Source organism: Tinamus guttatus, unplaced genomic scaffold (assembly GCF_059628265.1).
Source record: "Tinamus guttatus ecotype Peru unplaced genomic scaffold, ASM5962826v1 Tinamus_guttatus_pri_ptg000116l, whole genome shotgun sequence".
Taxonomy (NCBI): domain Eukaryota; kingdom Metazoa; phylum Chordata; class Aves; order Tinamiformes; family Tinamidae; genus Tinamus; species Tinamus guttatus.
Genome location: NW_028288650.1, coordinates 1,345,292 through 1,363,026, shown reverse-complemented (window position 1 = coordinate 1,363,026; position 17,735 = coordinate 1,345,292). Strand labels below are relative to the sequence as shown.

Here is a 17,735-nt window from a genome sequence, read left to right as displayed (position 1 = left end):
AAGAAGCCCACCACATCAGACAGCTCTAATGGATGCTGGGAGTGCATCTACCGGCCACATCTGGTGTCCTTAGATACACAAGTGTCACTGGATCCTCTCTTCGAGCGTTTTCATGAGGAGAAGATGAGATGCAAGCAGCAATGTTTGTTCTGTGCACTGTGCAGACGTAAACTCACCAGGTCCGAGAACCGCAAGATTGTAACCGCACTTCCACTTGGATTTACGATACATAATCAAGAGCCGCGCTCGCAGCGAGCAAGTGACCTGCTGGTGACGGTGCTGTCAACAACGGTTCAGATCAGTTAGCTGCTAGTGGAGACACGACAACATTTTTCAACGCTGTGAGAAAAAGCAAGAGTGAGACCAGATGGTTAAGCCCCATCCACATTAGCACCAGCATGGCTAACACCACCAATTGCGATTTGTCCACTGGGGAAGGTACCTGTTGGCCACAGCCACTCTAAGCAGTGTTTCTCAGAGATTTATCAGTGCTGGCTCAGAGTCTAGGAAAATAAGCACACTCTGAGAAAAGCAATTTTTCAGTTAATAGCATGTCTTTCAACACAGCATATGCCTGTGTGCAATCAATGTTCCTAGTGCGGAGCAGATCGAGTACTTGGTTGCCTGAAATGATTCATCGAGTTACCAGTCAGGCCATTTCATCATCATGTTCTGCTGAAACCTGGAAACTCTACTCTGTAATTACCTGAGGCAAGCGTAAGTTTTACGTTTACACAAGATTGACAACTGCAGGTAAGTACTGTCAGCAGACACCTTGGTGTGGATGCTATTCAAGATCACACAAAAAGGGATGGAACAGTTAGATTTAACTTGAAACTCCTATAAGTAGCAAGGAAAAGGGGGAGAGGAGTGGCTTGGACCAGATGACCTCCTGAGGTCCTTTCCAAAGTGTGTTATTCTACAATTTCATTGACAAACTGACACTTAGTCATCTATATTCTTCACTTCGGGGCTGATTTTTGTTTTCTTTATATTCACTCTTCTATTCAACCTTAGTATTTTATTATGCTCTACTAGGTAACAAAAGGTCCATTCATCAGCAAAAGGAAACTTTTAGATTAGTGTCCGTATTAAAAATCAATATTTAGTTTATATGAAGGATGTGTGAAAATTCAGCATGAAAACAAGCATGGCACTGCAAGAAACTTTAAATTCTGCCCCAGTTTCACAAGCAATCTTGAAACAGCCCTTTATTCCATCTTACCAGGTTCAGTCATCTCCTCTAAATTTTTCCATAGGGTAATTACACTATCACAGCTTTTACCATGGTAAAAACTATCAAAACACTCTTGGGAACCAAAAATAATGCACAGTTTGTCTACTAACATCAATACAAGATACTTTGCTAGCAAGCCGCTGTAATAAAACTTTCTGTTGGGATATATATTCTTGCAAACTAGTCACTGGACTGCATGGTGAGAAGACATCTCCTAGCACTGTGTGGCAAATAAGCTGCAGAAATGGGAAGAGGCCACAGCTGATGCCAGCACATGGGTATTAAACTAGGATGAACAGACAAAAGAAAGACAGAAGAACACAGTTTCTGAATCTTTAGGATGCTCCACGAATATTAAAGCAGACATCATGCTTCCAAAGACCAACCATCTTTCTTAAATTAAATTTGAACTATGCCCGAGACTGGACAAGTGAACTTGGAAGTAAAGATGTGTTCAATTCTTAGGCATAAGGGTCAGGCCAAGCAAAAAACACTCGGTGCCCAGCGTAAGCCCATAACAAAGGCTAACCAGAAATCCCTATATATTTAACTTGCAATAACCAATATTCATAGGGATGGGGGAAATTCCTGCAATTTTTAAGTCTCTCTGTATCAAGAAACCCTTTTACTCCCCATTTGGGCACCTCTTCGAAGAGCTGAGCGACTTGACTCTGGCATCACCAGCAGAAGGTGACAGTGCAAAGCAGAAATCAGAACAGCCTAGCATTTAATGAAAAAAGGGGCAGACCGACTAGCAAAAAGTGAAGGAGGAGGAAGAAAACAGGCTCCTTTGAGCACCACGCTCTTCCACAACAGCACAATGGAAGGGAATCCTGCTCTGTTTTTATGGCTGTGAGCCACCTGGCCTCGAGTCATGCTCATGCACAGCTACTTGGCCCCGCAGGGGTGAAAATAAAAGACGAGCAGCCAAAATACGAAGGCAGCAGATACAGCTGTGAGGCAGGGATCAGCCGACCTGCTGCCTGTTCTGCTACGCACAGCCCAGCGCACGCTCAACGGCCGCTTGAACCGTGCCCTATTCTCTCTCTCCGTCACTTCCTTCCTCTCTTTGTCTATCTGCTACGACTTCTACTTGCACCCCACTTCTTCCCTTGCCTTTTCCCCTTCAGAGGTCAAGGTCTTACAGACCGACTTGTGTTTGCACAGCGTACAAGCCCTGCAAAATAGAAGCCTGCTGAATTCTTAGCACTGTAAGAAATACAATTAGCTGATCCTGTCTCAGGTATTTATGAGATTCAAGCTGCCCAAAAGGTATTTGATGGACTTGGTCTGCAAAACTCCCCTTAGTCACAGCATACTCGGCAGTATGAGACAGGCGTTCGCAGATAAATCAGCACACTGAATTATCTTCTGTAAATTGAAAGCCTGGCCACTGCAGGTCTGATACACAACTCTCACATAAGCAGACTCTAGCAACACAAATAAAGACTGTCAAGATCATTCCTGCAAACCCACAGGGAAAAGAAATTAAAATAATAGTTTGGATGGAACAGCTCTAAGAAAAATCAATAATGGTAGCTGTAAAATCTAAAATTAAAGTGGGTCTGGTTTTGATGCTTTCAGTACACACAGTACATTAAATTTGGCACAAGCCCAATGGAACACGAAGTACTTGTGGACAATGTCTGCCAAGAGCTAGAAATATAGCACTTACTCTTTAAAGAGCCGAGAAGCCAGACAATTTCTGCTTGTGCATCGGAACAAAAGTCAAATCAAGGTGATCTTTCCGAGGGTATGTTTGTATCAAGCCTGATGGGCATGCCTTGGGAAATACCGAATTGAGCATGTGCCCACTGGCAGCAAGTCAACATTTGTCATCTTCTAATCTGTTCCACTTGTGACAAAGGTTACGAGCAGATGTAACACCTCCCCACATTCGAAAACACTCAGCTGGCTTCCTCATCATCAGGCTCGTGTCTCAGAAAAGTTGTGACATGACCAATCTCTTGGTCATCTTAGGAAATACTTTGAAAAAACTGATGCAATAGAGGAGAGAAATGGAAAATTCAAGCTTATAGAATTCACACTGGCTGCACTATCAACTTATTCTCTCAGTTTCACATTTTTTGGTGCTTCATTAGTTTACATACTTTAAAGTATTGGTAAGTAAGGATATGTAATACCATTTTGCATTTCTACAGCAGCCTCCAAAAGTTAGCAAATTAAGTGTCAACGCACCTGGGAGCTCCTCACTCTCAGTAAAATAAGACAGGAAAACAGGCCCAAAACCCAAATGGCATTATTAATTCTTGCTCCTGTGGACTCAGAAAGCCTGAAAGACACCAATACTGGCTACACATGCCCATCAATGAGATAAACTCTTCACTTCTCCCCTCAACTGTTCCCTCCTGGCTGTAAACTAAAAGTAAACCCTTCATCTTCTGGAACAGGCTATCTCTGCTTCTGCTCAGACACTTCATGAGCTCCACTCCAAAGCTACATGGGCAAACAAAAATGCAAGGAAACTGCTTGTAATACTGTCCCTCTATATCCAGGAATGTCCCCTGTCCCCCATTTTATTACAGCATTCTCATGGTCCTAACAGCAACACTTACCAATCCCTGCTCCGTGCTCCCTAACAGTATTTTCATTGGTACTGCATGTGGGTATGCAGTGCTGACCCAATTGATGTGGGCTAGCAGCCGCACAGCAATTACCTTATTTAAAAAGGTCAAAGGCCTAGTATGATGGTTCCTCCTACCACAGGAATCAAAAGGTGACAACTGGACCATGAAAGTCAAAGCACGATGGAGGGATCAACTGCCAACTAACACGCACTGCGATAGCAGCTGGCTCTGCCAACGCAGAGCGTGCAGCGCATCGTTATACAATTGCTCTCCATCTCAGGGATCTGGGGACAGCAGATTGGACCAGAAGTGCCATCCTCACCTGAAGTGTCAGCACCACCACCCCAAAATTGCTTAAATTATCACATGGGAAATGAAAAAGAGCAATGAAAGACCAAAGGGCCTACTTGGTGGCCTTCTGATTCTCTGCACTACATAGCAGAAAAACTAAAAATCAATCAATAAATAAATAAACAAACCCTTCAGTCATTCACAGACAATACCAATTTCCAGTGCAAGAATAAGCTGAAACCATTTTCTGGCTAAAAACAAAGGGAATTCCATAAGCTTGATTATGAGCATGAAAATAGTGAGAACAGCAAACAGTTTCCTCTATGTGATTAAATCTCCCCATTTCCATCAGAAGTCAGGTTTTGACATCATTAGCAGCATGTTACATTCTCTTCTCAAAACTCCAGGGCAACACAAAGCACCAGAAAGGAGGTACATTTCAGAGAAAAACCATACCCTACTTGAGATGCTAAGGGTTGAGGTCCTTGTATTCTCCATCGCTTTACAAACCAAATCTTCCATTAGCCATTACAATACAGCAATGATCAAGTACAGCAACTCAAATGCATGCATTTTCTTCCATTTTAAGCATTCCTCAGAGTATTTTAAGTAGTTCAGGGAAAAGGCAAACTACAGCCAAACAAAGAAAAAAAATACAAGGGGGGAAAGAGCGGAACTGACATATTTTTAGAATTAGCAGTTTATCCCAAGAGGTGCATTACAGAAGGCAAATGAGCAACAAGTTCTCTAAAAGGAAGTAAATTACTTGATAGTAAAGCCTCCATGTGTAACATATCTCAGATTTTCAGCTCTAACCTCACAATAAGTAAATACTTCAACTGCATGATATGACAAAAGAAACATGAATATTTTCTCAGTTGAACTTCGCGAGAACCCTCTACTAATATTTACTCTTGTAAAAAATTGTGTAGTGAAATGTAAGTGGCTATGATTAGCAGAAAGGATATCAAGGTAGCATCAGACAACTATGCAGTATACATATTAACACTTAAGAGAAGAGGAGCCTTGAGATTTCTTAGGAGTTCTTCAGAGACCACTTCCATAATTTAATATGAACAAAATTTCTTAGAATAACAAAAATACAGATGAAACACTCAAGTTTACAAGAAAATAAAGACTTTATTATTTACTATTCCTGACCTTCAAAAGCAGAGGCAACTCAGGACAGACAAAGTGAAAGATTCTGGGGGAGATTTACAACTGTTGGAGAAGTGTGATCTTAACACAAGAAAGGGACCTACAAATGCATTCTCCTAAACTAGTGGCAACAGTAGGTTTAGTGCCCTAGAGTGTCCCAATGGACCTCAGGGTTGTTGATCACTTCTCAGGCAACCAACTGAATGGAAGTTTCTCAAGCGCCATCTAACCCAGAGACACCAGTTCAATAATAACTAATATTACTGAGATAATAATTAAGGATAATAATTAAGAAACATCCTCCTTGATGCTGACCAAGGTTAAGGGATTTAACCTCCTTTAATGCCCATTTTTTATAAAAAGTATTTTTATTAAAAGTCATTCTCTTCAGTTTTGATTACTATCCCCAATCTTGCCCATGATTGTGGAGATAAGAACTATCCCAGCTCATGCAAAGTACTTTTAAATGTTATATAATTACAAAAATATTACTACTTGGAAAGACAAATGGCTAAGCATATCCAAGCAGATGAAGCAATTGGCAGTAGAAGCAGTGATCCATTTATTGGGATCTACTTAAAGGAAATTTTGGTTAAGCAGATTTGAGTTCTATCTCCAATAAACTCTCACCTAAAGACCTTTACTCAACAACTTGCTCCAGTCCCATATCTTGCAAGCATCTAGAAAGTAATTTTGAAATATCAATTTTTCTTTAAAAATAAAATCAGCCAATACACAAAACACAGCACCCTCTACTAGGCTACTCCCATAATCAAGGATCCTAAATTTAAAAAACTCCAGATCAATTATGTTTTATCTAATTCCAATTGATTCTTACTGGATCTTGTTGCTCATCTCTATGCTACATTAGGGACTTGTCTACAACGCAGAGCCTCAGCCACTACACCCAACATCATCAAACCACAAATGGAAATGCAGCACTCAGCGACAAAAGTTCTTCTGCCTCCTTGAACACCGAATATGTAAACTAAGAGGCTTGGGGAAAGCTCACTCACCCTCAGCAAAAACCCGAACCTGCTTAACCCTGTCAGCTGGGCAGGCTACCGATACATTCATGGGCACCTCAACTAGCAGGGTCAGAGCAGCACCTCTCCACCCCTGTAAAACTAAAAACCTTCTCTAAAAACAGTTCTTCCCCTTCTGACAACATGTTTATGTAATTAAGTTGCTGCAAACAGAGTCAGCACAGAAGAAACATCTGGTTGACATAACTGTACAGCTAACATCAAGGGAGATCACATCTTGTTTTTGCGCCAGCACAATGGATATCAAGGTTCTGCAACATACTCTGCTGTGAGCACAGAAACACTGCAAGCTCAGCCTCAGCTGAAGGCATCCTCTTCCCAACAAAAACATAACTGTTTGGACAGAGTCAAAGGTTTTGACTATTCATATTCTAACAGATGCCATTTACCTTCTGTCAGAAGATTAAGATCGACTTCCAGACACAAGTTCCCGGAATGGTGGCCAGAATTGCACTGTAAGATCCACTCCGCTCTCACACACAACACAGGACAGGAGCCTAAAATTAACCATTTATATAAATACAATGGGGACAGTCAAGTGACTATGACTGAATTGAACAGCATTGAAGCAATGCCAGCAGCTTAACTTTTATTATCTATTCATGAGCTGATTCATGTTCCTACATAGCAATGACTGCTCCATCAATCTTTAACCAAACGCCTGCACTCAGGCGCCTCTGCTCGGTGTGAATCAAGCGGCCGGGGAATGCTGACCAGTTCATCCTGACCCCACGTCCTCACAGGGGTTTTCCGAGCACGCCAGCCAGGAGACACTGCTGCAGCCAGACCTGTGCTGGTGGGCACCTAACTTCAGCACAGGGCACCAGCGAGACAACAAACCTCCCTGCACATCACATCAGCTTTGGAGAGGCCTAGGCAGCTTGTCACGCTGGACTCAATGAAACGCTTGACATTCATTCATAACTACGAGATCATCCCAAGCAGTCATTCTAAACGGCTAGACTCATCTGCTGCTCAAAGGCACATGCTAAGGGTGAGCCACAGAGGCCCATGGCAAAGTGCTCATGCAGTTAGCTGATAAGCCAGGCATTCACCTGTGCGAGGCAGTGAGTCACCTCTGCCTACTTCAAGTAATACCTGCCGCCAAATCGCTATAAATACAGGATATTTGAAGAGAAAAAATAAAAAATAATAATAAAAACGAGCAGCAAGCACAGAAATAAGATACACAAGTTGCCTCCACCTCCTGGGAAACACAGAACGCCCTGGCACTGCCCAGGGGCAATCAATACCTCATAGATTAGGAAGCAAATGACAAATTTAGCATCCTCACCACAAGGCTGTCTGTCCCGAGAGGCTACCCGGGCGCAAGTAGGGATGCAATATATGAATTTCAGTACAACTAGGGAACTGCAATAGGAGAATGAGATTTGCTGGCACATCCTGTAACAGGCAGGCTGAAAGGAAACAAACTAGATGGGATGGAAACACGCTACTTTTTTTTCCACAGAACTATCTCGGTAGACTTCAGCAGTGCTTGACCGATTTCCTCTACCATCTCTTTGCTGTCATTTCCTTTGACAGTCTTGTCAGCACACTTGTGAATCGTAAGATTAAGGAATGAACGTCTGGAAGCAAGAGAGCTGGGCTTTCTTCATGCCACCTACAGTCAGAGCTTTTGCGATCCGAGCAGCCAGGCACAGTGACCAACTAGCAACAAGCACTTCAGCCACGGGCATCCTGCAAGAGGTTCCAAATCACCTCTGGAACTTGGCTTACATGGATGGATTTGAAAGCGAGTTTGATTTTTAATGAAACACCCTCATTCTTCCTTTTTTAGATCAAGGCCAAGGTTAGCATCTACAAACGCTGCCAGTTCTCTGCTTTGCTCTGTTCAAAGTTGTTGCCTAAGAAGGCATTTTAAAATAAGAATATACATGTGACTAGCTCACTACATGCAAGAGTTTTAAATACCACTGGCTGCAAGCAGATTATATTCTATTTTGCATCTACAAACATACAGTCGCTAGATATAAATCCTGAAGTGTAATAATCCTGTTTTCCATTCTGGGCTTCTTAATGGAAACCAATACCAATCTCAAAACACACAATGGTTTCAAACAGACTGACTTCACATTAACATTGACCTCTGAAGTTGCATTTGAACTAAACTACTAGGAGTTGCTCAACTTTCACTCCAGAAATGAGCGCTGGCTGCATAAGGCATGTATGTAGCTGCAGTTTAGCGGGAATCGGAACACCCATTAGGTGGACATCACAAAACTATGTTCACCATAATTTAGGTGCTCCCAATTAATTAGACCTAGGAGACATCTAAACATACTAAGGTATCCAGTAGATGCTTAAGTATCACTAGAACCTACTCTTAAAGCTGCCTGGCCATGGAGACAACATGGCAGGTAACAACTTCAACGGCAATTATTGATTTTTATATCTACCCTATGTAGCTCTGAAATGGTCTAATTTCAATTTTCAATAAATCAGGCTTTTATGGAGGTGGGAATCATAGGGAGCAACGTGGGGAAGCGCTCAGCAGAGTCCTCTGGACTTGGCCACTGCATTAAGGAGCTTGAAATGGTGTAAAATACTACAAAGCCACATAGACATGAGGCACCCGCGAAACGACAACCTGGGCAGCCCATTCCGGAAAACTCTCACTCTCCTACTTAGTAGTATTTTTTTAAGCATTAAAAGTGACTGCAGACATATCATCAACAGGTCATTTGTAAACGACCTTTTTCTTTGTAAAATAATAAAAGCTGCTGAACAGAAACCGGAAGCAGCTTCCTGCCCTGGCTCTCCTCCCTTCTAATGCTGATTCAAAAATAGGAAAAAATAACCAAAACCATGATTTTTCAAAGGCAGAATCTACGGCTTAGACCAGCTGAAACATTTTGTAATTTTACTTGCCAACTAGGGCATTTTAAAGCCAGCGGACCCAACAAAGAAGTGAGCGGGCTCTGAGACACAATGGCAGGAACAAGAGCATTACAGCTCAACTACTTTATTCTTGCATGTTTTCTAGAAGCTGCATCTTGCAGAGGTCAAATAACTGCAGCTTTTGAGGGGGTAATTAAAATAATCAAAAAAAAAAAAGCAAGCCTTCGTTAAAAAAATAAAATAAAATAGCAGTTGCTTTAAAATATCCTATTACCCCCCCTTAAAGAGACAAAATAAAAATCAATTGAAAGACAACTACTCTTTCCTGCTTTTTAAAATCTTCTCCAGCGCTTTTGCACATAAGCAGCATCTCCCTATGCTATTAGTTCTTTCTAAACACCGCATTATTTAACTATATGAAATAGGGTGAAAAGAGAGCAGGGGACAGAACAAAAAGCGGTCAAAGTTGCACCGCACCATAGCCCGTTCACAAAGCAGCCAAGGGGCACGGGAGAAATGCCACAAGGCGCAGATTTCCCCCTCACGCACAAAAAAAAAAAAAAAAAATCTGCTCTTTCCGCCAGAATCGATCAACACGAAATAACTTGGCACAGCAGCCAGATGAGAAAAAAAAATATTAAAATAGGAAATAAAATAAAACAGGAAAGAAATGGTCCTCCCGCGCCGCTTTTGCGGGTGTCGCCAGCAGAACAGAACCGCCCTTTGTTTTGCCTCGGCCGCCGGCTCCCTCCCGCGCGGCGCGGGGGCTGCGCTAAAGGGGGGCTGGAGTTGAGGGGACGCTCCTCCGCTCCCCCAAAAACACGGATGGGCGCGAGGAGAAGCCCCGGGCGCTCAGGCGGAGCCGAGGGAGCGAGCTGCTGCTTTACTGATACTGGGATTATTGGGTTTTTCCCCCCGCACGGGCTGAGGAGAGCGAGCTCCATGACAAAGAGGTGCCCGGCGCAGGGGATCGCTCCGCTCTGCCGCCGGGAAACACGGGCCCGAAGCGAAACGGGAGGGGAAAAAATCGAAAATGGAGAAAAATTTAAAAAAAAAAATGGAGAAATAAAGGGAAAAAAAAAAAAAAACGGCCACGCCGCGGAACACAAAGCGCTGCAAACACCGCGAACTGCCCGTGCAGGCGGGGGTAAGAGAGGCCCACGGCGGCGGGCGGCCCCGCTGCCTTTTCCCCCGCCTCCGCCGGCGCTGTCGCGACAGTCGCGATACTCACCGCAAGCAGGAAGCAGGCGGAAGGGGCACCCCCGTAGTCGCGGTTCCGCGAGGCGGCGGCGAAGGCAAGCAGCGAGGGAGGAACGGGCAGCGGGGAAGGAAGGAGCCCCCTCCTCCCAGGACCTGGGCCACGCGACGGTTGCGACGGTTGCGACGGTTACCCCGCTCCAACGGCCGCGCCAACCGCCAACCCTCTGGCGCGGCGGCGGCGCCGCGCTCGGCCCCCCCCGCCAGGGCGGGGCGCCGGCGACTACGTCATCGCGGCGCCCCGCCCCCGCGCGCCCCGGGGCATGCTGGGGGTTGTAGTCCGCGCGCTGTAGTCCATAGGCGTAGATACATCTGTATATAACAAATACTTAAATATACATATATGCAAATTTATATAGCTATAATAATATTTGCACGTATATATGTGTGTATGTGCATGTATATTTGCAAGTGGCTTTCTGAGCATGTGAATATATGACTGCATATGTGCATGTATGTGTATATATGTTTGCATTAAAATTAACACACTTGTTGTTTCTCTTCCGCCCAGGATACTGCGGTGATGCTACAACCGTAGACTCCTTCGTAGTAAAGCTCTTCATTTAATCCAATCTCATTCTAATAATGAAAAAGAACTGAAATCAAGACGGGGTTTAGAGTGTGGTGTCCAACATGGCAATGCAAGACAAGGAAACTGAAGATAACAACGTAGTATTTTCACATTTTTCTTTGAATTATCTATTTTAGAGTCTTTGCTTTACATTCAAACTAACTGATTTAACCTAAACCCCAGCTTTCTTACGGAACCCCACTCTGAGAACCGGGGAAGGGGAACAGAGCCATCGAGTCCCTTACAAGTCCGTCGGCTTCTCAATTTCCCCCTCTTGCCGCTGCAGGATGGGAGGGCGGGAGATGCGTCCAGCCATGGGAATTTCCCCTCCTAGCAACGGGAACAACACCGGGCAGGATCCGGGGCGTTGGGAAACACTGATTAATCCCCGCTTTGGCCTTGCCAAGTAGGCAGCTCAGCCTTGTACAGCTCCCAAAGCCAAGCCCCCAAAAAACCCCAATCCAGCAAACTGCAGAGCTATCCAGCCCTGCATCAGCAGGGAAGCCGTGCCGGAGAACGCAAAACACCTCCATATCATCGGGAGATGGCCAGGAGCGTCCCCGAAGCCTGCCCCTCTCCTCGCAGGGCTCCTCCGCGAACGCACCGCTCCACAAACTCCACATAAATCCACAGTAAATCCACACGAAATCCCCTTGTGCACATTTATTAGGAGGGACGAGCCGTTCATTAACTGCTGTGGCACGTAATTCGCTTAAAATACAGGCAGACACGTGTTTACAATTAAGAACAAAAAGCCCCGGCCTCTTCCCCGGGGACGCCACGGACCTCGGCTCTGGGAACGGCCAGGAAAACAGGATTTTTCCTAGGTGCTCGGGGAAACAAGGGATCCAGCACACGTTGGGCCTGGCTCTCCATCACTTTTTTCCTCGGTGGGGGGTCCATTTGCCCCAGGGAGAGGAGGCTGGGAGCGATTTTGCCCCTCGGGATGCAGCACACGAGGCCCCGGGCAGTGCCGCATCCGGCCCCTTTCTCACGGAAAATCTCCTCCTCCGGGTCCCTGAGAAGGAGGAAAAGAGAGGAGGGGGGAAGGAAAAAAAAAAAGGCTGAAACAAACTCCTGGTTTCTGTCTGCTTGCCCAAATATGTATACAGATTTTGATACAAGAGGCACACTATTTTTAGTTTCCTTTGGGGTATGTTTGGGCGCAAGCCCTTCTCTGTTGCTCCGCTGCTATAGAAACAGTCTCCATGTAGCCTGACATGTTTACAGGCGTTTTAACGCCGCAAACTTCCAAGGGCAGAGCCCGGCGCTTATTGCCATTAAAGTCGCTGCCTGCCGCCGCGCTCTCCTGCTCTCCCGTTCGGTAATTCCGGAGCCCTCCGGGCCGCATCCGGCCCCGCGGACGCTGAGGGCGGCTTTGGAAGGAGAAAAGCTCCTAGGCAGCCTGTCCTGCCCACCTGGGACAGCAGAGCAGTTGCCTAACTACATATATAGGTGTATATATATCTATATAATATGTATAAAATACATATACATTTATATATTTTTAATATATTTATATACCTATATATTTATATATTTTAATATATTTACCTATTTTAAATATATCTACATACTTACATATTTGTATACTTATATATATTTTTATATATATATATATATATATCTTTTTTTTTAAGGTGCCCCAAGCTAGGTCTCTCAATACCTTTTAAGCCCTCAGTTCTACTGAAGATCCCACCTCAAATTCCTCCGTGGAGTCCCTCCTACCACCTCTTAATACACAGGACACCTTATTGCACATCCCGAGCATGTCCAGGTTGCGGGCGCACAGTTTTATCCCAGCCACCCCATGCACCTCTTGGAGTGGTGGCCCCGCCAGGGCAATGGGTTGAGTGTGTGGATTGGTCCTCCCCTTGTGCTCCAGCCATGAGATAGGCAGGCCGGGACAAGGAGGCTCCAGTGGTGGCCAAGGCCGGCCTGGTGGAGAGGATGGACAGAGGACACCACTAGAAGACTCCATGATAGAGAGGATTGTGCTAGAAGACACCAGGCCTGGAGACACCATGCTAGAAGAGGCCATTCTAGAAGACACGTGCTAGAAGACACCATACTTGAAGACACGGCTAGAAAACACCATGCTAGAAGACACCTGCTAGAAGACACCTGCTGGAAGACACAACCAGCCTCCCCTGTTTCCATCACAAGGACATAGCCCGTGCGATCTGCAGCAGCTCAGGTGTTGCCCCGTGTCCAGCTGTGCTGCAGGGGCTGCCCTGGAGACCTGACAGCGTCGATGGCCAGGCAGCTGGTCCTTCCCCAGCCGCGTCCTTGCTGGGCAGGGGTCGCACAGAACTGGTTTTCCCCATCCAGGAGGATCCGCAGCTGGTCCTGGAGAAGGATTGGGCCTGCTTTGCAACCAGCCTTCGCTAAAGCAGCGCAAAGTGCCCCAAATGCCATGCTGATTTTCAGGCAGTTAGCCAAAATGGATAGAAATGGATAGCAATCAGGGCTACAAGAGAAGTAAAGAAACTAAATGGGTCTTTGTGCTCTTTTATTAAACTGGCCCATTCAAAGCTAAGTGACCTCGCAGGTAGGCAACACCTACTTTGTCTCTTTCTTGTGCAAATACCTGCTTATTACTGGTAATTTCATCCCTGCTACCACAGATTATTTATATTTACTAGGTCAGGCAACACTGAATAAAGAAAAAAAAACAACGCAGCCGAATGAGTGAGCTCTGCTGTGCAGAAGAGCCCGAGCTGAGGTGGGAGGACGAGGGGCCCAGGGAGGCTCAGTGCAATGAGGGGCTGTCCCAGGTGGGCCGGGAGCTGCTTCCCTGCATCCTGCTCGGCGTTCCGCGTTGCATTCCAAGGAAAGAGGCATTCCCAGTGCTGCGATCACGTCCAGCGGGGCTGCTGCACACGTGCACTCGGTGACACTGCGCTCCTCGCCACTGGAAAGCAGCTTGGGGACATTAACGTCACGCTCTGCGCTTTTATCTATTGCAAGCACCACCGCTCTGCCCCTGGGGAGCAGATTACTGGGCTCAGTGTTATCACAGCCTGAATATATGGATTCTTCACAAACTTCCCCCTTCCCGCTGCGGACCAGCCCGCAGGGGTTAATATTAACAGCCTGAGCGCCCGCTTGCTGCACACTCTGCACTTTGTTCCTGCGGGACGGAGCACGGAACCAGGAAGGCCACCGCAGCCTGGATATACAGCCCGTGCCAGCCTCTTGCTGGGACTAGATTATCAGGGTTTGCATCACAAAATCCAAAGGCTTACTGTGCACTTATTGCCTGTTTTTCTTATGGCCTCGTCCCTGCAAAACACACGTCCGAGGACGTTATAGCTCTTGAACATATAGACATGCAAGTCCTCCTTGCTGCCCCTTCGCCTGCTGTGCCACACGGGGCATCAGGCTGGCAGCTTGCAGGGCTGAGATTTCTCACTGTTTTTTTTTCTTTCCCACCCAGCTAAACCAAACCAGGTTCTATTTTCTCATTGGCATTTCCTCTTTCCTAGCACCTTCGCTTCCCGTGCTTGGCTCAGCGGAGGGCAACGAGCTGCGGGCAGGAGGAAGGCGCTTGGCTGGGAAGAGGAGAATTAAATAGTCTTAAATAAACTTGGCCGCGGAGGGACAATTGATGAGATTCTAAACCTGGAAACCTTTCCCTACGGGACACATTTAAATGAAGCCCAAGTGCAGGCACTTAGGGATAGGATGTTGGAAATTCAACCAGAGAGCAACACTCGTCTGCAGAGCTGCGTTTACGCACACAATTTGTACACAATTTGCTTAAGACACACGAACCATAGTGATATCCCGGTAGGATCCGATGCCTGGAGCTGCCCTGAGTGTGATTCAATGAGCTCTCCAGGCTTCCTTTACAGGGGAGGTGCATGGCAGGAAAGGGGATGAAAGGCTTTAAGGGTGGTGGGAACCAGGTGCTGAAATTGCAGCCACTCGGATTCATGGGGTCAGAAAGCGGCTCCCAAATTCTGATTTTGGGTCAGCGCCGAATGTTTGGTTTAACTTGAAACCAGGTATTTCACTGCATTTCCAAGTTATTTAACCCCTGAAAAACAATCCCCATGCACATACACCTTCTTTTTTCATTTATCCCTGGGGTCATTTTCAAAAGTAAAAATAATACCACAAGACAAAAAACAAAAAGCAAACAATGTTTTGCTATGGAAATGTCAATACAAGTCACTTGGCTTAAAAAGTATGGCAAAAACAACACACTTAGATAGTTACAGATTCCTCCTCCTTTGCATTGCTGCTGGCCATGACCCAGCTTTGTGTGCAGCTTTACTTGACCGAGTTCAACAGTGTGTTTATTTTTCCCTGCCTTTCTGATTTCTTTTCCTGGACTCTCCGGTGCTGACGAATGAGCTGAAGCTGCCGCGTGATGCCCAAGCCCTCTCAGAAGGATCGGGGAGCAAAGTTTGCAAGCAGAGCTCTTATCTCTGCAGCTACCCGCAGACTAGATAGCACTAACCCAGAGGTGATCTTTCTGCAGGAAGAAGTGAGGCTATAACATGTTTTAAAGGTTCCTTTTTGTCCAGTGAGATAGAGGAGGAGAGCACTGAGCAAACAGCTCTCTCACCTGGAGGAAGAATTTGGCATAATTCCCTCAGCCCTGATTCAGGGATGCACTTAAGCGCTTGGTAAACCTTGGACATATCACTTAAATCCCCTTGCTTTTATTTCCTTAAGCCCCACGTGCTTTCCCTGCACGGTGAGGTGGCAGGCGTATGCACAGAGGCAAAACATTCAACCTTCTGCAGTTTGTTGCATCAGCCAAATTATATTCCCAATACCTTATCAATACCTGGAAAGAGGGGTTCTCACTGCAGGCATGTCCCTGACCTCCCCAGCACATCACGCAGGTTGCAAAGAGCTTCAAACCACAGGACAGAGAGCAGAGCAGGCGCTGCTCTGCCCTTGCAGAGCATCACGTAGGATCAGATTGCAAACAACGGCCTAGACAGAGGCTACATTATTTATTAGAACGGGCTACGGATACTGATCACGGGTCCAGAAAGGAAGGGGAATAGAAGGCAAAGAAGGTAACAAACAATCATGTTTTAACTGCCAGAACAGAAGGCTCGTGGTACGCGGGGCCGCTGGACACATTCCTGCGCGTGCACAGCGACACCCCAGGCCCTGCTCCGGGGATGAGCTGAGCACCGCCGGGTCGGCACCGGCTCCGCATTGTCCAGGACGGAAAGCACCAGGGAAGAGGAGCGGGGGCTCTTCCTGCTGCGGTCTGGGGCTCGTCTGCAGCTCAGGGGGGTGAAACGCTGCTCACGCGGTGCTGGGCACGGCACGAACGGCAGGAGAAACCCAAGCGCAAACCCAAAGGGTCTGGTCTGGTCTGCGGGTCCCGGATGGGGGAAGCAGCAGGACCAGGTCTGATATCTGTGCACATCCAGCCCCAATGCCCTGCCCCTCAATCCGAGGGTGTCCCTGCTCCTGTGTGCCCCGCATTGGAAAGCAGATTTGGAGTTTCTAGACCAAACTGATCTATTTTAGGTACCCACCCACAAAGCAAAACCAGCAGGGAGTGCGAAACAGCAGCCTCCACACTCCAGAATCCGCAAACCCAGGATACCCAGGTACAACCTGGCACGGCAAGGAACCACCAGGCTCTCCATAAACGGGGTCTCCCCCAGCCTGTGCAGAACCCCCCAAGCAGTAAAACATTAAAACCCCCGTGTGTTTCTCACTAAAAGCTGTGCTATTAGCTCTTGCCAGCTTTGGGGACGCCTTAATCCGGCGATGCCCTCCGCGCACCGCGGGCTGCAGGCGTCGCTGCGCGCTCCGGCCCCAGCTCTCCCTCCAAGCCGGTGTCTCCAGAGGGGGAACGAGCTTCTCCCTGTGTCTCCCACCAGCTCCAGCTCCTCTTCCTTCCCCTGCCTTCCATGCTGAGCCCTCCGGGTTCTCCTCCCCGGAGCTGTCCCCATGGCACCTCCGTGACTCGCTCCCGGGAGGCTCCATCTCCGCTTTGCTCCAGGAGCACCAGCTTCCCAAAGCAGGGACTCCCCCTGGCTCTGAACATCTCCAATGTCCCCCGGTGTGACCCATAAATCGCAGCCAGCCCCACGGCCGCGCATCCCTCACATCCACAGGGGCCACGGGGGGGACCCGCAGAGCCCTCGCTCCCTCCTTTTCATCCCAGTTTTGACACCTTTCCAGGCTTGCTGCCTTTTTTTCAAGCGTAATAGCTCATATATTCATCTGCTCCTCATGCATTTATTAATGACGGAGGAATCAGTTGTGCCATCCGCCGTAATTAAACATATCAAATCAAATCTCTGCCGTTATTACAGATGAAGCAGGCAAGCTTTTTTTCTCCGCCGTGCTTATAAAGAATCACTGTGTTAAGATCTACACCCAGCAAAATGAAGCCTGAGCGCTGCAGAAACCTGAAGCCGCCAGCCAAAAGGCTGGCGAGATCAAAGGTTTTCCACATTCCCTGAAGCAAACGATTATTTTTTTTTTCTCCAAAACCCTACGTTTTATTTAAAGATCATCAGCAGGCGATGCCTCGGGTGGTTATCCCCGGATGCAGGTGGTTCACTAGCCACCAAAATAGCCCTTTCCTTGCCCCCTTCCCGGCCCTACGTTGGCTGCGTTCACTCCTCTTGTCCCAGCGCGTTGCAGGAGGAGGGCTCCAGACACGAGCGGCGATTCGGGCACCACGGTCCCGCGCGAGCCGCTGCCCCGCGTCCTACCAGCCTCCTCCTGCCGCG

The 17,735-nt window shown here is 47.0% G+C and overlaps 1 protein-coding gene across 2 annotated transcripts in view; it reads right to left on the bottom strand.

Annotated features, from left to right (window-relative positions):
• Window positions 1–10,431, bottom strand: part of PELI1 (pellino E3 ubiquitin protein ligase 1) — a 36,550-nt gene extending 26,119 nt beyond the window's left edge. The window contains exon 1 of one of the 2 annotated variants that reach the window (XM_088521272.1): window positions 10,414–10,431. Coding sequence is in view for 1 of the 2 variants with exons in the window: in XM_010215896.2 (XP_010214198.1) it covers window positions 177–231 (55 nt within the window). In the remaining variant the exon portion in view is untranslated. Of the gene's footprint in view, window positions 1–176; window positions 326–10,413 lie in introns of those variants that run through there. The other variant, XM_010215896.2, reaches the window with a different exon arrangement.
• Window positions 10,432–17,735: the final 7,304 nt, after the last annotated feature.